This window comes from Dipodomys merriami, unplaced genomic scaffold (genome assembly GCF_024711535.1).
Source record: "Dipodomys merriami isolate MVZ:Mamm:240054 unplaced genomic scaffold, mDipMer1.0.p SCAF_125, whole genome shotgun sequence".
Taxonomy (NCBI): Eukaryota; Metazoa; Chordata; class Mammalia; order Rodentia; family Heteromyidae; genus Dipodomys; species Dipodomys merriami.
This window is the reverse complement of record NW_027202549.1, coordinates 79,421-98,057: the sequence shown is the minus strand read 5'-3', so window position 1 is coordinate 98,057 and position 18,637 is coordinate 79,421. Positions and strand designations below refer to the sequence as shown.

Sequence of the window (18,637 nt, the reverse complement as noted above, 5' to 3'; positions counted from 1 at the left end):
TCCCTCCCCTGACCCCCCTCCCTCCCCTGACCCCTCCCCTCCTCTGACCCCTCCCCTCTCCTTACCCCTCCCCTCTCCTGACCCCTCCCCTCCCCTGACCCCCTCCCTCCCCTGACCCCCTCCCCTGACCCCCTCCCTCCCCTGACACCCTCCCCTCCCCTGAACCCCTCCCTCCCCTGACCCCCTCCCCTCCTCTGACCCCTCCCCTCTCCTTACCCCTCCCCTCTCCTTACCCCTCCCCTCCCCTGACCCCCTCCCCTGACCCCCTCCCTCCCCTGACACCCTCCCCTCCCCTGAACCCCTCCCCTCCCCTGACCCCCTCCCTCCCCTGACCCCTCCCCTCCTCTGACCCCTCCCCTCTCCTTACCCCTCCCCTCTCCTTACCCCTCCCCTCCCCTGACCCCCTCTCTTTCCCTGAACCCCCTCCCCTCCCCTCACCCCCCTCCCCTCCCCTCACCCCCCTCCCCTCCCCTCACCCCCTCCCCTCTCCTGACCCCCTCCCCTCCCCTGACCCCTCCCCTCTCCTGACCCCCTCTCTCTGTCCCTCCCCCTCCCCTCCCCCCCTTTCCATCCCCCCTCCTCTCCCCCCTCCCCTGCCCCCCCCCCCCCCGCCCCCCTGTCCCGGATGGCAGAGTCACTTCTAAGAGTCCCAAAAATAACCGAGTCACCTAATGCTCCCAACATAGCTGCCCCGTCACCGGCCGCCGCCCCTGCCCAGCACCCCATAAAGGCGGCTGCGGACGGCGGGGCAGAGCAGCGCCCCGAGCCGCAGCACCGGAACCCCCGAACCCAGGGCCAGCCAGGAGCACCGGACCCCCCAACACAGGCCAGCCTGAACATCGGACCCCCAAACCCAGGCCAGCCTGAGCACCGGACCCCCCAACCCAGGCCAGCCTGAGCATCGGACCCCCCAACACAGGCCAGCCTGAGCACTGGACCCCCAAACCCAGGCCAGCCTGAGCACCAGACCCCCCAACACAGGCCAGCCTGAACATCGGACCCCCCAACACAGGCCAGCCTGAACATCGGACCCCCCCAACCCAGGCCAGCCTGAACATCGGACCCCCCAACCCAGGCCAGCCTGAGCACCGGACCCCCCAACACAGGGCCAGTGTGAGCATCAGATCCCCAAACCCAGGGCCAGCTGGGACACAGGCCACACCCAGCACACACAGGACCCCGGTAAGTCCTTACCCCCTGCCCCCCAGAACTTTCCAGCATGAGTCTGGTGTGATGCCACTCCCCACCATCCCTCTGTGGGTCCAGCCAGTGTTTCAAGGGAGATCAGCACTTCACGGGGCTTCCCTGTCCCGGGCTGGCCTCGAACCATGGTCCTCCAGATCTCAGCCTCCTGAGGAGCCGGGGTGGCAGGCCTGAGCCCCGAGCCTGGCCCTCGGTCCCTCGGGTGGATGTCCACGTGGGCCTGGCAGAGGCTGGCAGAGACAGAAATGCATGCAGATGGAGGAGAGAGTTAAAACTCTCTGCCTTGGTGGCCAGGGCTCCCGAGGAAGAATCTAGAAGGGCTTTTGGGACCTGCCTGCCTCCCTGAACCTGGGGCTAGCCTGGGCCAGCTCAGCTTGGTGGACAGCCTGAGAATCTTGGTGCATACGGCCTCAGGCCAAATCTGCACAGAGCCCTGGGCAGGGAGACAAATGGTCATGGGTGGTGGGAGGTGTTCAGGAGGCAGAGATCCGGAGGATCGAGGTCCCAGGCCAGCCGGGGCAGGAAAGTCTGTGAGCCTCTGATCTCCCGTGGGGCAGGGGAGATGACCTGGGCCCCGTCCACCCTCCTCCCCCCTCCCGAGCACTAAGTGTAGAAATAGCTTTTCCCAGGCCGGGACCTCGGCTATATTTAGCTGTGGGTCAGGGCATGGGGTGTGTCGGGGGGAAGGTGGGGTGCGTGTTTCCCATTCTTCCCCAGTGACGACTTTGGTCTCTGGGGATTGTTGCAACACCTGCCAGAAAGCGGATAAAACAGCCATCACACCCATCATCCCCGCCACTCAGGGAGGCTGAGATCCGGAGGATCGTGGGTCAGAGCCAGCCTGGGGTGGGAAAGTCCATGAGACTCCCTCTCTCTCTCTCTCTCTCTCTCTCTCTCTCTCTCTCTCTCTCTCTCTCTCTCTCTCTCTCTCTCTCACACACACACACACACACACACACACACCAGTCACAGGCCGTTTTCCGGGGAGCCTCTTCCCTTGGGGCACGCGTGCCCTCTCGTGTCCGGTGTGGGGAACTTCATCTCCCTGGGGAAACTCAGCCTCCAACATGGGGGCGGGGGTTCCTGAGCTCAGGGGGCCCCTGCTTTCCCTGGCAGGGGGAGAAAGGACAGAGAAGGTGGAGGGGTACTTCCAATGTCCCCCCCACACACACCCGGGAGACTTTGGGTCTCTCTTGTTGGAGATGCAAGAAAAAAATGGCCTCACGCCTGGCGCGTCCTCAGGAGGCTGAAAGCTGAGGATTGTGGGTCAAAGCCAGCCTGGGGCAGGGAAAGGAGGGAGGGGAGGGAAGGAGGGAAGGAAGGAAAGAGGGAAGGAGCAAGAGAAGGAAAGAAGGAAGGAAGGAAGGGAGGGAGGGAGGGAAGGAGGGAAGGAAGGAAAGAGGGAAGGAGCAAAAGAAGGAAGGAAGGAAGGAAAAAAGGAAGGAAGGAAGGAAGGAAGGAAGGAAGGAAGGAGAAAAGGAAGGAAGAAGGAAGGAAGGAAGGAGGGAGGGAAGGAAGGAAGGAAAAAAGGAAGGAAGGAAGGAGGAAGGGAGGGAAGGAAGGAAGGAAGTGAGGAAGGGAGAAAGGGAAGGAGGGAAGGAAGAAAGAGGGAAGGTGCAAAAGAAGGAAGGAAGGAAGGAGGGAGGGAGGGAGGGAAGGAGGGAGGGAGGGAAGGAAGGGAAAGAGGGAGGGAGAGAAGGAAGAAAGGGAGGGAGGGAAGGAAGGGAGGGAAGGAGGGAAGGAAGGTAGGAAGGGAGGGATGGAAGGAAGGAGGGAGGGAAGGAGGGAGGGCAAGAAAAAAGGGAAGGAGGGAAGGAAGGGAGGGAGGGAGGGAAGGCGGGAAGGAAGGAAGAAGGGAGGGATACAAGGAAAGGAGAGAGGGAAGGAGGGAGGGAAGGAAGGAAGGAGGGAAGAGAAAGAAGGAAAGGAGGGAAAGAAGGAGGGAAGGAAGGAGGGAGGGAGGGAAGGAAGAGAACGAAAAAGGAAAGAGGAGGGAGGGAGGGAGGGAGGGAGAGCAGTTGCCCTCACTCCCGTCCTCTCCTCTCTGCAGGCCAGCGCCCACCCGTCACCATGTCCTCCGCGGACAGCTGTCCGGGGCCTCTGCCCCCGCGGCCTCCTCGGGCGGGCCTCCCCCTGGAGCTGCGCCGCCTGTCCCGGCGCATGCACCCCGCGCTGCGGGGGCCGCTGGCCGAGGCGGTGGCCCGGGACCTGGCCGCCGTGCTGGGCCCCGTGGAGCCGGCCAATGGCGACGTCCGGGGCCTGTGCTGGATCTTTGAGAACTGCAGGCTGGACGCCATCGGGGCCCACGATGGGCCGGAGCCCGGGGGCCCCGTGCAGGGCGCCTCCAGGGGGCTTGAGGAGGGCTCCGTCACCGCACGCCCACCCCAGGACCCGACCCGGCCCCAGCCAACGCCTGGCGTCCATGACCACGCAGCCCAACGTGGGTGCGAGACACAGCCACCACCTGTGGCCACAGGCCAGACATCACCAATGGAGCCACCAAGTGCCAAGACACATGCGATGACTGGCCAGACATCACCAATGGAGCCACCAAGTGCCAAGACACATGCCATGACTGGCCAGACATCACCAATGGAGCCACTGAGTGCCAAGACACATGCCATGACTGGCCAGACATCACCAATGGAGCCACCGAGTGCCAAGACACATGCGATGACTGGCCAGACATCACCAATGGAGCCACCAAGTGCCAAGACACATGCCATGACTGGCCAGACATCACCAATGGAGCCACCAACTGCCAAGACACATGTGATGACTGGCCAGACATCACCAATGGAGCCACCAACTGCCAAGACACATGTGATGACTGGCCAGACATCACCAATGGAGCCACCGAGTGCCAAGACACATGCCATGACTGGTCAGACATCACCAATGGAGCCACTGAGTGCTAAGACACATGCCATGACTAGCCAGACATCACCAATGGGGCCACCAAGTGCCAAGACACATGCCATGACTGGCCAGACATCACCAATGGAGCCACCAAGTGCCAAGACACATGCCATGACAGGCCAGACATCACCAATGGAGCCACTGAGTGCCAAGACACATGCCATGACTGGCCAGACATCACCAATGGAGCCACTGAGTGCCAAGACACATGCCATGACTGGCCAGACATCACCAATGGAGCCACTGAGTGCGATGACACAGACAATGACAGGCCAGACATCACCAATGGATGCAACAGGCCAGACAACACCAATGGAGCCACCAAGTGCCAAGACACATGTGATGACTGGCCAGACATCACCAATGGAGCCACCGCGTGTGATGACACAGACAATGACTGGCCAGACATTACCAATGGAGTCACCAAGTGCCATGACACATGCCATGACTGGCCAGACATCACCAATGGAGCCACCGCGTGTGATGACACAGACGATGACAGGCCAGACAGCACCAATAGATGCAACAACAGGCCAGACATCACCAGTGGAGCCACCAAGTGTCACAACACATGCCATGACAGGTCAGACATCACCAATGGACACCGGCACCAGCAGCAGCAGCAGCACTGTGGCCAAAGGGGATGTTCAGGCCACCAGAAAGCTCTTTGAGACGCGGCCGCTGGACCGGCTGGGGTCGCGCCCCTCCCTGCAGGACCCCAGCCCCCTGGAGCTGCGGGCGGAGCTTCAGGAGCTGCGGGGTGATGTGAAGACCACGGTGGCGCTGTTTCAGACGCAGCCGCTGTGCGCGCTGCGGGACGCCCGGGGCGCCATGCACGAGGTGCGGGCGGCCTGCAGGGAGGAGATCCGCAGCCACACCGTCAGGGCCGCCCGCTGGCTGTTCGAGACCAGGCCCCTGGATGCCTTCCAGGAAGACCCGGGCCGGGTGCGGGTGATCCGGGGCATCTCCCTGGAGGAGGGGGCCGGGCCCGATGTCAGCGCCATGCAGTGGGTGTTCGAGACGCAGCCCCTGGACGCCATCCGGGAGGTGGTGGTGGACGAGCGGCATTTCCAGGCATCTCCAGATCTCATCCTCGACGGGCCCGGGGTTCGACGGCAGCGCCAGCTGTTCGAGACCCGGCCCCTGGATACACTGAGAGGAGAAGAAAATGAAGGAGAGGAATCAGAGATGGAGGCGCACCCCCCACCCAGGGAAGCCGTCCCCCCCGGCCACGTCCGATCGACCCTGTGGTTATTCGAGACCACACCCCTGGATGGTTTCACACCCCAGGTTCAAATGGGTGAGCTCCAGAAAGTGGGGGGCCAAGGAGGGGAGGGGTCCCCAGCTCCAGATGCCCCCCAGGAAGACACGTTGAAGGGGGACGTAAAAGCCTTTCAGCATCTCTTCGAGACTCTTCCTCTGGATAAGATTGGTGGCCAGGACGAGTTTTCTTCCATCCCGGGGAATATTACTAGGGCAGGAACAGGAGAGACCGCTTCAAGGTCATCCCAGGATCCTGGCAACCCCGTGTACGCCATGCAGGATGGCAGAGGCCGGCTGTACGCCCTGACCTCCGACAGCAGAGAGCAGGTGCTTGGGGGCGACGGCTGGGGTTACAGGTGGATGTTTGAGACTCGGCCGTTGGACCAGCTAGGGGGTAGTCCTGATAAAGTGAATGTTGTTCGAGGCATCACAAGGCAAGTGAAGAGTGGTGATGTGGCCACTGCCCAGTGGCTCTTCGAGACCCAGCCCCTAGCCACGATCCACGCACAGCCCCAGCGGGAAGAGAGAGAGGGCGCCCCACCGGACACCATGCCAACCATCCGGTGGTTGTTCGAGACGTGTCCCGTGGGCGCATCGTCGGCCACGCGGGGATCAGAGACCTCTTGCACGTGGCTGTTCCAGCCCGGAACTCAGGACCCGGTGGACAGCGGCGGGGAACGACACTTGCAAGTCGAACTGGTGGAAGGCGGGCACGGACAGACAGACAGACACGTGTTCGACACGGAGCCCCTGCAGGCCTCCTGCCGGCCGGGGCTGGTCAGGAGCTGGAGCCGGGTTCATATCCCTTCTGGGCAGGTGTGTCGCCACCAAGAGATCTGCCAGTCTCCAGAGAAGGAGGAAGAGGAGGAGGCAGAAAGTTCTAGAACCCACCCGGATCCTGGGCTCACCCCACCCGTGTGCAAATTCACCTGGCTTTTTGAACAGGGTGAGGTCACTTCCTCCGGACAGAACCTTCCAGAAGGCCCCGAGGGGGAGACCCGGGGAGCCAAGGAGGTTCTGGGCAGCGGTGGGGTCCTGGTGGAGGCCCCCGATCTCCAAGGAGCCCTACAGAACCTGCGGGAGGCCGTGGCTGAGGCCAAGGGCCTGCGTCAGCACGCGCTGGACAGACACCCCCTGCAACGCACTCCTGTAGTCCCTGCCACGCACACGCACCACGGGCTTCCCCACACCCCAGCCACCACCCCTGGGGTCCCCCCGGGTGAACACTTCAGGCCCGGGGCAGGAGGGGACCCCGAGATCCCAGAGGTCAGTGGGGGACCGGATTTACCACCCAGGGGCGCTGTTCAAGACGGCGTCTACACTGCTCACCCCGAGGGCCCCTGTGGGGTGGGCCCCTCTCCCCCCGAGCCCCAGACGGCGGGGCCCCGCCTGCAGCCCTGTGATCAGGCCTCGGTACCCCCGCTTTCTGCTCACCCAGCTGCCACGACCAGGCCCCGGCCTGCCCTCCCAGGCGGCCATGGTGGAGATGCGATCCAGAGGAACGCGGTCGGCCTGCACAACCCCCTTCTTCAGACCCCCAGCGAGCCTCCTGCTGGCCAAAGCCACCCTGGAGGGGTACAGATGGACACCCCCAAGGCAGATGCCGCCCGGCCACCCAGGAAGAAGCCACCGGTACCCCCCAAACCTGCACACCTGGCCAACATACCCCCACCTTCCAGCCGGACACATTCTCAGTCCCCTGCCCAGACCACAGCCCCCCTGGATGGAGGTGGCTGTGAGTTCTAGGATGACATCAGGGGGGGGGGACATGGCCAGGCCGATAACGAGAACCCCGGCGACTTCCAGAATCTCCTGGAAGATTCCAGAACCTTCTAGAAGCAAGACCCAGCATCTCAGGAATACCCCAACCTGCACATTCTCCAATGAAGTCCCCCAACCCCCTCCCTGCCACCCCTCAGTAGCGAAGTGAATGGATCTCCAGGTGAGATCCAGGAGAATGGATCTCCTGGTTCCCCAGACCTGGAAAGCAGGCCACTTGGGCCATCGGTCCAGAACGTTCTGAGCCTCCACGTCTAGTTTCTACAGTCTTCGGGAGGCTGGAATCATAGAGGATCGTGGTTCAAAGCCAGCTGCAGGCAGACAAATCCCCTGATCTCCAACGAACCTGCACAAAAATAAAGAGCAATTACTAAATAAAACCAGAAGTGGAGTCGTGTGGGTCAAGCGGTCGAGCGCCAGCCTCAAGAATAGCAAAAGCGCTCAAAGACAGAGCCCAGGCCCTGAGTTCAAGTCCCAGCATGGGCACACACACACATAAAAAAGACAGCTGGGAGCTGAGGATGGAGGTTCGAAGCCAGGCCCCAGGCAGAAAACTCCTGATCCCCCTACCAAAACAAAAGCCAGGGGCTGAGGCGTGGCTCAAGTGGTAAAGCACCAGCCTTGAGTGAAGGAAGCGTAAAGGATAGAGGAGCCCACACTCTCGAGTGCAAACCTTAATACCAGCACACACACACGTGCACACTCGTGCACACGCGTGTGCACACACACACACACACACACACCAGGGCGGGCAGGGGCCTATTGGGCCTGGACGCTTGGGTGAGGCCTGAGGCGGAGCAAGCCACACCCCCTCCCTCGCGAGGCCACGCCCCTTCCGGGGGCCCCAGGGAGGCGTGGTTTCGCTCCCAGCCGCCGTTGCCAGGGCGACGGGGACGGCGCGCGCGGTTGCTAGGAGACACCAGGCAGGCGCTGGGCGCAGGCTCGTTGCCATGACCACGGAGACGCCCCCGACGCCCGGCCGCGGCGCATGCGCCGTGCTGCCTGGGCCTTGGTTCTTTTTTTTTTTTTTTCTTCTTCTCTTTCTAGAATCCCAAAAGGATGCGGATCCGGATCTGCACCGAGGGGGCTGGACCCTGCCCGGGTCGGGGTGCACTTCAGTCATCCATCACGCCACCCCGAGGCCTGTGTCCTCTGGCAGCAGCCCCCCCCTCCCTTCAGAGAGAACTTTCCAGATCGTCATCATCTCCCGCACTCCCCCTTGCCTGACACGGAAACTCCCAGGCCTGCCCGACTAGTGTGACTCACCCCTCTCCCTAACTCCCTCCTGTCAGCCCCTGACTCACGCTTCTCAGGGGCCCAGTTCAGAACTCCACAAGCTGATGGATTTCCTGGCCCCAGGGCCTTTGCATCTGCGGCCCCGCCCCCTCCCCTCCCTGGCCCCAGGGCCTTTGCATCTCCCCTATCTCTCAGTTTTAAAGGAATTAGGAGCTAAAGCGGAAGGGTACCCGTGGCTCCTGCCTGTAAAGTCATTTCTTTCTCTTATTCTTTAATTTGTGCCATTCCTGGGGCAGGAACTCAGAGCTGGGGCGCCCTCCTTGCTGGGGTCGTGTGTGGCATCTGGCTGGTTAACTGGAGATCGTCTCACAGTTTTCTTCCTGGGCGGGCTTTGAACCCTCAGCCTCCGCCTCCGAAGTACCTAGAGCTCTCCTCCCCCGAGCCACGCCTCCAACTGCAAACCACGCCCCCCAAATGACCCGCCCTGCCTCTCCTCCAATCCGAGCACCGTCTCTCCGGCGTCACCGCCTCCCCAGGGCCACGCCCCCACGAGCGTCAGCCCCCCAGCGTCGGTGGCACGCAGCACTCACGAAGCCCCGCCTCCACGACGGGCGTCACGTCCCTCCAAGCCACGCCCCACGCCCCACCAGAGCTCCGCCCCCTGCCGCGGACGGCGTCCCGCCCGAGGCCACGCCCCCTGCCACGCCCCTCCCCGGCCAGAGGTCTCTTACGCGAAAGAACAAGAATTCCCAGAAAGTCCCGGATGTGCCTGATCCCTCATTGATTCCCGGAATCCAAAGTGTGTGCAGGAGAAAGCAGAGCACGGGAACGCGAGGAGGGGGGGAGTGGGCGTGGCCTGAGGGGAGCGGGGCGTGGCCTCCAGGGGCTTCCTGGGGCTAGGGCCAATGGGCTGGTCCGAGGGGCGTGGCTAGAAGGACCACGGAAAGGGAAAGGGAAAGGGGCGTGGCTTCCCGGCCTACGTAATGGGTTTTCTGGAGGGGCGTGACTGGAGGAGGGAGGGGCGTGGCATGGGGGGGCGGGAATGGCCGGAATGAGGAGGCGTGGCTTCCGGGGAGGGGGTTACGCACGGAAAGGCTGGCCTGCGGAGAGGCGTGGCCCTGGGGGCCGACAGGCCAATGGGCGTGCGTCAGGGAGGCGTGGCCTGCGGGCCGCGGGCCAATGAGCCGCGCCGGGGGGCGTGGCCGCGCTGCGGGGCGGGGCTGCGGAGGGCAGCCGGCCTGGCGGGCGGCCCGGCCGTGAGTCAGTCGCGCGGAGCCGCGGAGTTTTCCACTGCCGGCGGAGGCGGCGCGGCGGGCGGAGCCGGGCACGGCCAGTCTCCCGCCGCCGCCGAGCCGGGCGGACGCAGCCGGGAGCCGGGACGACACCGAGCGCGCGCTCGGAGCCCGGGGAGAGCCGTGGAGCGGGGGGGGGACACCCCGGCGGACGCTGCGATCGCAGGTGAGCCCCGAGTGTTGGCGGGGGAGGGGGGGCTGCATCGCGGGGCCTCGTCCCCCCCCCGACCTCCCTGACCCCTGACCTCTGACCCCGCACCCCGCTGCTGCGCCACGGGAGGGGTTCCGCCTCTCAGGGGAGGGGGGAGGGGTGTGGGGGAGGGGCCCGCCTCCCCTCCCCCTCCCCGCCCCAGTTTTGACAGGGACACCCCCCCCTCCTCCTCACCCGCACCCCCAGATCCCCCTGCGAGGTGTGTGTGGGGGGGGGCGGGAGGGGGTCCGGGCTGCACCCCCGGGGGGGAGGTGTGTACAGTGCGCATGCGCGCGTGCTTTCCTCCCTTTTGACCCAGTTGTGGCTGGAGAACTTTTTTTTTTTTAAGTTACTCGCGTGGCCGGAGCAGGTGACACGGGTGACTTCTCCTTCCAGCGTGCGCGCGCACACACACGCACCTCTTCCTTCTCCTTGGCCCCCCCATCCCCACCCGGGGGGGGAGGGGGTGGAAGAGTTGGATGGATGGGTGGGTCGATGACAGATAAGATGATCCATGGATGAAGGGTTTCATGGATGGTTGGAGGATTCATGGGATTCCTGATGAATGGATTAATGGATGGAGGGATAGATAGATGATGAATGGATCGATAGGTGATCACTGGATGGATGGATAGATGGAAGGTTGGAGGGATGGATGAATAGAAGGATGGATGGATTGATAGATGGTAAATGGATGAGTGGATGGAGGGATGGATGGATGGGTGGATGGGTGGATGGGTGGATGGGTGGATGGATGGGTGGATGGATGGGTGGATGGATGGGTGGATGGATGGATGGATGGATGGGTGGGTGGATGGATGGGTGGATGGATGGATGGATGGATGGGTGGATGGATGGGTGGATGGATGGATGGGTGGATGGATGGGTGGGTGGATGGATGGGTGGGTGGATGGATGGGTGGATGGGTGGATGGGTGGATGGGTGGATGGGTGGATGGATGGATGGGTAGATGGGTGGATGGGTGGATGGGTGGATGGATGGATGGGTAGATGGGTAGATGGGTAGATGGATGGATGGGTGGATGGATGGATGGGTAGATGGGTAGATGGATGGATAAGTGGATGGATGGATGGATGGATGAGTGGATGGAGGGATGGGTAGATGGAGGGATGGGTAGATGGAGGGATGGATGGATGGACAGATGGACAGGTGGGTGGATAGATGGACAGATAGATAGATGGAGGGAGGGAGGGAGGGAGGGCAGGAGGGGTGAGCTGAGGGTAGGGGGGTGAGTCACAGAACACCCCCCCCTCCAGGAAAGGGAGGGATTGTGTCCTGCACTCACTCACCTGTTTGTCCCAGTCATAGTCACCCGCAAGCCACCACCAGCGTGAGTCACTGGGGCCAGCCGGTGGCTGTACACACCAGCTCCCCCCTCCCCCCTCCCCGCAGGTAAACTTCCTCTCCTCCCCCCCCCCACCCCCAGCTCAGCACTTGGACTGGAGATGACCCACACCGTAGTTACCACACTTAGTCACCGCTCTCCTTGGCAGGCACACAACAGCCCACAACTTCCTGACACCCGAGGGGAGCCCCCCTCCTTCCTTCCCAGCTCTCTCCCAACATCTCAAATCTGTGACACCCCCTTCTCAAATGTCCGTCCACCCCCCACCCATCTACCCATCCACCCATCTACCCATCTACCCATCCATCCATCCATCCATCCATCCATCCACCCACCCATCCATCCACCCATCCACCCATCCATCCATCCACCCATCCATCCATCCACCCATCCATCCATCCACCCATCCATCCACCCATCCATCCACCCATCCATCCATCCACCCATCCACCCATCCATCCATCCACCCATCCATCCATCCACCCATCCATCCACTCATCCATCCACCCATCCATCCATCCACCCATCCCTCCATCCATCCATCCACCCATCCATCCATCTATCCACCCATCCATCTGCCTCTCCTCCAAGCAAGTCACCCCTTTCTCTTGTGTCCTGGGGTTCCCACCCCCATGTCACCCCTCCTGTGTCCTCAGGCTTTGGAAATCTGCAGGGGGGGAGTTGTCTCTAGCCCTTCCTTCACCCCCTAGTTAGAAATCTTCCTGAGCCCTTTCCTGGAGTTGCTCCTGCCTGTACTCCCCCTACCCCAAGACATTTGCTGAATGAGTGAACGAATGAATGAACGAATGAATGAATGAATGAACGAATGAATGAATGAATGAATGAATGAATGAATGAAGCAAGCTAGGGCCGTTAGTTGTTATTCATCAGGTATTTATGTGCACGCTGGTGTGTTCACCTATCAGTTATAGATCAGTTCTTTGGGCCTGGCCCTGGCTGAAGCTGGGGCGCTGTCCCCTCCTCCCCTCCTCCTCCCTCCCCCCATTAGCTTCTGAGAGATAGTGGGGGAGGGGAGCTGTGCATGCCCCACTTCCTGTCCCCCCCCTCTACTGTCCCAACTCTTATGGCTTCAAGAGGAAGGAATCTTCTAGATGCTCTTTTCACCCTATTACCTCCCTCTTGAGGACCTAGATTTATGGGGGGCCCCCCTCCAGGTATTGGGGGGTGGGCAGGAGAGGGGATTTGAGTGAATGGGGGGGTGGGGAGTTTGGTCATCTGAGGTTCTGGGGTCAAAGGACACATTCCTGAGATTCCAGGCAAGGGGGGGGCCTTTCTGAAGGGGGTGGGGAGACTGGCCAAGATGAACAAGAGAAGTTGGGGTCACTTCGTTTTGGTTTTTCTGTTTGGTGCCGGTCCTAGGACTCGAACTCAGGGCCTGGGCGCTGTCCCTCAGCTCTTCTGCTCAAGGCGGGTGCTCTACCACTTGAGCCACAGCGCCACTTCTGGCTTTTTCCTGTGTCTGCCCCCCACCAGCCCCCAGTGGGTATGAGCCCTCCCTTTGCCCACTCCTGGGGATGGATTTTCTTTTTCTTCTTTCCTCCAGGATTGGGGGGGGCGTGCTCACCCCGGGAAGCCAGCCACAGGCCAGAGCCTGGCGCCCATCCCCCCCACCTCTGACTCACTGTCTGACACTTTTTCCTGGATTCCTTCACGACCATCCTTCCTTCCTTCCTTGTCTCTGTCTCCCCCTCCTCCTCCTCCCCACCCTCTTCCTCCTCTTCTTGTGTGTGCCTATACCGGGTCTTGAACTCAGGGCCTGGGCACTGTCCCTGAACTCTTTCAGTCAAGGCTGGCACTCTACCACTTTGAGCCATATATATATGGCCCCACTTCCGGTTTTCTGGTGGTTCCTGGGAGGTCAGAGTCTCACGGACTTTCTTCCCGCCCTGGGTTGGTTGGCCTCCAACCGGGATCCTCCAGATCTCAGCCTCCTGAGAAGCTGGGATGACAGGTGTGAGTCACCAGCGCCAGCCCGGGCCGTAGTTCCTGGGTCCTCTGAGCTACGCTTTGGATTACTCTCTCACATTGTAGGTGTGATGGTTTTTCAGAGGAAGTTAAACACTGGTTTTCGCCTGTCATCCCAGCTACTCAGGAGGCTGAGATCCGGAGGATCGTAGTTCAAGGCCAGGCCTTTATCTCCCACGGACCACCAAAAAAGCTGGAAGTGGAGCTGTGGCTCAGGTGGTAGAGCACCACAGCCCGGAGTCAAAGAGCTCAATCAGGCCCTGAGTTCAAGCCCCAGGACTGGCACAAACAAAAACAAACAAGAGAAAGGTAGATTCAAGTCTGTGGCTTGTACAAGGGGGATCGGTGCGGGGGGGGGGGGGGGCTGTGGAATTGTGGGTGTAGGGGAAGCTAGGGTGTGTGTGTGTGTGTGTGTGTCTGGAAGAAGGTGGAGCCAGGGTAGAGGAGACTGCAGAGTCTGTGGGGTGCATGCACGCACATGCACACGCACACACACACAGAAGCCACCGGTGACTCAGCTCTGGTGAGTCAGACCAACCCAGGTTCCCGTCAGAGAAGGATCTAGGCCAGACTACATCTTGTCTGTCCATCTGTTTGTCCCTCTGCGTGGTTTGGAGGAAACTATGAGCAAGACTCGCTGGAAGATTCCTAGGAAGGCTTGGGGGGGGGGGGGAGGTGGTTTAAAATGCCCCTTTTGTGTGTTGCTGCTGCTGCTTTTTACTTGTGGGGGCTGGGGGTGTCGGTCCTGGGGCTCGAACTCAGAACCGAGCACCATTCCATTCATCGTCTGCCCAAGGCTGAGGGGTTCTACCCCTTGAGCCACGGCGCCATCTCTCTCTTGCATTTAGCTGGTGCCTTGCAGATAAAGAGTCTCTCTAGGCTTTTCCTGCCCAGGCTGGCTTTGAACCAACGATTCTCCAGATCTCAGCCTCCCGAGTAGCTGGGGTGACAGGCGTGTGCCCGGTGTTTCCGCCTGGAGGGGGGGGCATGTGTCTGGGGAAGAGAGCTTCTTCCTGTGGATCTGGCCTAGTTCTAGAAAGTCCTAGAACGTTCTAGAGAGTCCTAGAACGTTCTAGAGAGCCCTAGAACGTTCTAGAGAGCCCTAGAACGTTCTAGAACTTTCGGGCTGGAAAGAACCCAAGACACCTCAACAATGATGAGGCTGGGTGGCGGGGGCCTGCGGCTGCTGCCTCCCCGGTCAGCGGTGGTGTGGTACCTCCCTGACACTTAGAACTTTCCTTCTTTTTCCAGGAGGCTCATCGCCGTGTCCCCGATCCCCCTCTCCCCCTCGCCCCAGCCGCTGAGGAGATTTCTGCCCCCCAGCGCCGCCATGAAGAGGAAATTCTACCAGTTAGAGGAAGAGGGGGACCCCTCCTCTTGCTCCTCCTCCTCCTCCTCCTCCTCGCCGCCTTCCTGCTCCTCCACGTCCTCCACTTCCCCTCCCTGGGGGTCTGACGAGGAGCCGTGGGTTCGGGGACCCCAGCCCGGACAGGATTCGTGCAGCCCCAAAAGTTTTACCCGTGAGTCAGCTCTCTTCCCGGGAAACCTCCATACCCCTTCTCCCTTCCCCCTCTCTCCCTTTTGGTCAGTTGCGGGACTTGAACTCAGGGCCTGGGCGCCGTGGCTGAGCCCCTTTGGCGCTCCGGGCTGCCGCTCTTCCCCCTTGGAGCCATATCGCTGGCGCCACTTGGGGGTTTTCCGGTGGAGATTGAGAGTCTCACGGACTTTCCCGCTGCCCGGGCTGGCCTCCAACCACGATCCTCCGATCTCAGCCTCCCCTGAGCAAAGCAAGCCAGGATGACAGGCCTGAGCCACGACCACCCCCTCCCCCGTCCCCCCTCGCCCTTGTGGGTGTGGCTAGATCTGCCTGTCCCACACCAGTAACTCCCCCCTCTTCCCTTTCTCCCCCCCCCCCCCCCCCCCCCGGCCTTCCAGCCCTTTCCATCCTCAGACGCACTGGCCACCGCCGCACGGGCCGCGTGGCCTTCGAGGGTGTCACCGTCTTCTACTTCCCCCGATGCCAGGGCTTCACCAGCGTCCCCCGACGGGGCGGCTGCACGCTGGGCATGGCCCCCTACCACACCACCACCCGCCGCTTCTCCCTGGCTGAGTTCACCCTGGAGCAGGCCCGGGTCCGCCGGGAAAGGCTGCGCCAGAGGCTGCGGGAGGAAAACGTGGAGGCCCAGAGGCAGAAGGTAGGGAGGATTGGGGGAAGAGGAGCCTCAGTCCTGGAGCTGGAACTCACGGCCTGGGCCGGCGCTCTCCCACTTGAGCCACAGCACCACGGCTGGTTTTTCCCAGTGGTTTCTTGGCGATCCGAGTCTCACCGGCTTTTCCTGCCCCGGGCTTGGCCTCTAACTGGGATCCTCCCATCTCAGCCTCCTGAGGAGCTGGGGTTGAAGGCGTGAGCCTCAACGCTCAGCAAGGCTCTACCGCTTGAACCACAGCTTCACTTCTGCCTTTTTGCCAATCGATTGGAAAATGAGAAGCCCATAGGCTTTTTGGACCCGGGCTTGGCTTCCAGTGCTCATCCAGAGGATGGCGGTTCAAAGCCAGCCCGGGCAGGCAAGTCCGTGAGACTCTGATCTCCCATGAACCACCAGAAAAGCCAGAAGCGGCGCCGTGGTTCAAGAGGTAGAGCGCCCGCCTTGAGCTGAAGAGCTCAGGGACAGCGCCCCAGGCCCTGAGTTCAAGCCCCACCACCGGGCTCAACCCAAGACTCCCCAGCTCACGGCTCCTTTGCACACACAGCTGCTGGCAGCCGGCCTGCTGAGGGAAGACTGGAACCCAGAGCCCATGGTGGATGAAGCCTCCGTGGAGGAAGCGCTGGAGGCGGCCGTGGCCCAGGGCGCCCTGGAGGACGATGCCTTCCTGCAGCCCTGTCCCGCCCGCCAGCGCAGGGCCTTGCTCCGGGCCTCGGGCGTCCGCAGGATCGACCGGGACGAAAGGCGGGAGCTACGGGCCCTGCGCCGCGCCCGCGAGGATTGCGGCTGCCACTGTACCCACACCTGTGACCCCCGCACCTGTAGCTGCAGCCTGGCTGGCATCCCGTGCCAGGTGAGTGCCCACGAACGTGTGCATGCACATGCGTACGCACCCTCCAGTCCTGGGACTCGAACTCAGGACCCGGGCGCTGCCCCAGAGCTGCTTTTCCCCAAAGCGGGTGCTCTACCACTTGCACCCATCTATCTATCTCTCTATCTATGGCGCCACTTCCCGTTTCCTGGTGGTTTGCTGGCCGTGAGGGTCTCCCGGACTTTCCTGCCCAGGCCAGGTTTGAACCGCGATCCTCCGGATCTCCGCCTCCCCACTTAGCCTGACCCTGGTGGCCTCACCCCGGTCCCTCGGGTGACAGGTGTCCCCCCTCCTCCCCCTGGACTTTGCCACCCCCCCCGGCTGGCCACCTCACACATCCGGGCCTTCGGATCCTCGCGTCCCGAGCGGGCCGGGACTACAGGTGTGCGTCGCCGCTCCCAGCCTCTGTTCGCCCAGCTCTCCTTTTTCGTCCCCGCAGATGGACCACACGTCGTTCCCCTGCGGCTGCGCTCGGGAGAGCTGCGCCAACCCCGAGGGCCGCGTGGAGTTCAACCAGGCCCGGGTCCACACGCACTTCGTGCGCACCCTGGCCCGGCTGCAGCTGGAGCAGGCCACAGCCACCGGCGATCCGGGAGAAACTGAGGCACCCGCTGGCAGCCACCCCCCGGGCCTGGGAGAGCAGGGCCTTCTCCCCCCATTCCTGGGGGGCAGCAGCAGCAGCGAGTTGGAGGAAGATAGCCGTGGCAGCGACATGACGGATTCTTCCACCGCCTCGTCTTCCTCGTCCAGTTTGGGGGAGACGCAGGGAGATGACCCTGCGCCCCCCTTCCAGCCCTGTGAGCTGTGGGGTGAGGAAGAGGAGGAGGAGGAGGCCGCCAGCCGAGACCCCCTGGATCACCTCACCTGCTTCCATTTCAACGACGTCTTCGGCGCGGCCCACTGGCCCCAGAGCTTCGCGGGTTCGAATCTCCCCCCGGGGATCTGGGATGAGAATGCCAACCTGGATGCGGACAGCGCCCCCGGGGCTCCCCCGGCCCAGCCGGGCTGTGACTCACTCGCCTGGCTCCAGACCCTGCCTGACTACAGCCTGGGGCCCCGGTACCCGGCCCCCCACACCCCGCCAGGGGGCCCCACGCCTGGGGACCTGAGCCCCGGCTTCCTGGATTCCCTCCTGGGCCTTTCCGATCCGGCCACGGAGCCCACCCTGCCCTTCGATCACGGGGCCACCTCCCTCGTGGAGCCCGCACCCCTGTGATGCGCCATCGGGAGCCCCCCTCCCCCCGAGCCCAGCGCCCCACTGCTGCTGGATTTTGTGGTTTGGGGGCCCCCCAGTCCCCCAACAAGGAGCTGTGTCCTCGACCGGCCTAGTCACCCGTGTCCCGTTTCTGTGTCTGTTTTACATAACCCAGCAACTCGTCTTATTTATTGGGTCTTTTTCTCCCCCCGTCGAGTCCTGGGATTCGAACTCAGGGCCCTTCCGAGCTCCAGGCTGGCGCTCAACCACTGAGAGCTACCTTAGGGTGCCACTCCCTCCCCCGCCCCCCGCTTCTTGGTGGCTCCTTGGGGACTTTCCCCAGCCCCTGGGCTGCTGGCTTGGAACCACGATCCTCCGGATCTCAAGCCTCCCAAGGAGGAGCCGGGATTACAGGCGTGAGCAACGGTGCCTGGAATGATCTGAACAGCACCCCAGGCCCCCCACCACCACCTCCTCTTGGTTTTGGGGTGACTCTTCAGGGCTTTCTTATTTCATTTTGGATGTCATTTGTCTTGGTTTCCCTTTGTTCCCGTTCTGTTGTGGTTTTTTCATCTAGTGACATGTCAGGAATCCTTAATTTATTCAGCGCTCTGTGGACCTGTGCCAAGAAACTCGCGTGCTCCAGGGCAGGGCCTGGCCAGCCTGCGTCTCCTGGGACACAATAAAAATGAATTGAAATCATCATCACCACCACCATCAATCATCATCATTCCTAAGAACTGCGGGCCCTGTTCACCCCAGGAGAGACTGAAGAGATTTCTTGTGCAGTGTAGTGTCTAGCAGCTTAGACACAGGAAGCCAGCTAACAGGCTAGGTGAATTGTGAATTGGGGGGTACAGGACTAGGGGGGGGGCATTAACCCCTACCTCCCCAGAGGGTCACTGGAGATTAACGGGGAGGGAGGCTGAGCGGAGCTGGGCGCTGGTGGCTCACGCATTGTCAACCCAGCGATTCAGGAAGCTGAGATCAAGAGGATCGCGGTTCAAAGCCAGCCCAGGGCAGGAAGGTCCGTGAGATTCTCATCTCCCATGAACTAGTCAGAAAAAGCCAGACGTGGTGGTGTGGCTCAGGTGGTAGAGCACCAGCCTTTTCCAACTTGGGAGAAAAACACC

The 18,637-nt window shown here is 62.1% G+C and overlaps 2 protein-coding genes across 5 annotated transcripts; both read left to right on the top strand.

Moving 5' to 3' along the window:
- The first annotated feature begins 730 nt into the window (after positions 1-730).
- Xirp1 (xin actin binding repeat containing 1) lies at positions 731-7,544 on the top strand. The gene is made up of 2 exons (XM_070017471.1): positions 731-1,182; positions 3,254-7,544. Exon 2 carries the CDS (start codon positions 3,274-3,276, stop codon positions 7,129-7,131), a length of 3,858 nt encoding a protein of 1,285 aa, XP_069873572.1. The 5' UTR covers positions 731-1,182; positions 3,254-3,273; the 3' UTR covers positions 7,132-7,544.
- Positions 7,545-9,646: 2,102 nt separating this feature from the next.
- On the top strand, positions 9,647-18,212 carry Csrnp1 (cysteine and serine rich nuclear protein 1). 4 transcript variants are annotated; one of them, XM_070017467.1, is made up of 5 exons: positions 9,647-9,858; positions 14,486-14,754; positions 15,170-15,429; positions 15,986-16,291; positions 16,749-18,212. In XM_070017467.1, exons 2-5 carry the CDS (start codon positions 14,565-14,567, stop codon positions 17,523-17,525), a joined length of 1,533 nt encoding a protein of 510 aa, XP_069873568.1. In that variant the 5' UTR covers positions 9,647-9,858; positions 14,486-14,564; the 3' UTR covers positions 17,526-18,212. The 4 variants fall into 4 exon arrangements, with proteins under 4 accessions (XP_069873568.1, XP_069873570.1, XP_069873569.1 ...); XM_070017469.1 differs by having other exon boundaries at positions 9,853-9,858; positions 14,489-14,754; XM_070017468.1 differs by lacking the exon at positions 9,647-9,858 and adding an exon at positions 13,464-13,543.
- Positions 18,213-18,637: the final 425 nt, after the last annotated feature.

Coding starts and splice junctions, on each gene's coding strand:
- Xirp1 (XM_070017471.1), top strand. CDS start 3,274: ATGTCCTCCGCGGACAGCTGTCCGGGGCCTCTGCCCCCGCGGCCTCCT.
- Csrnp1 (XM_070017467.1), top strand. CDS start 14,565: ATGAAGAGGAAATTCTACCAGTTAGAGGAAGAGGGGGACCCCTCCTCT. Junction 15,430..15,985: donor TGGAGGCCCAGAGGCAGAAG/GTAGGGAGGATT, acceptor TTGCACACACAG/CTGCTGGCAGCCGGCCTGCT. Junction 16,292..16,748: donor TGGCTGGCATCCCGTGCCAG/GTGAGTGCCCAC, acceptor TCGTCCCCGCAG/ATGGACCACACGTCGTTCCC.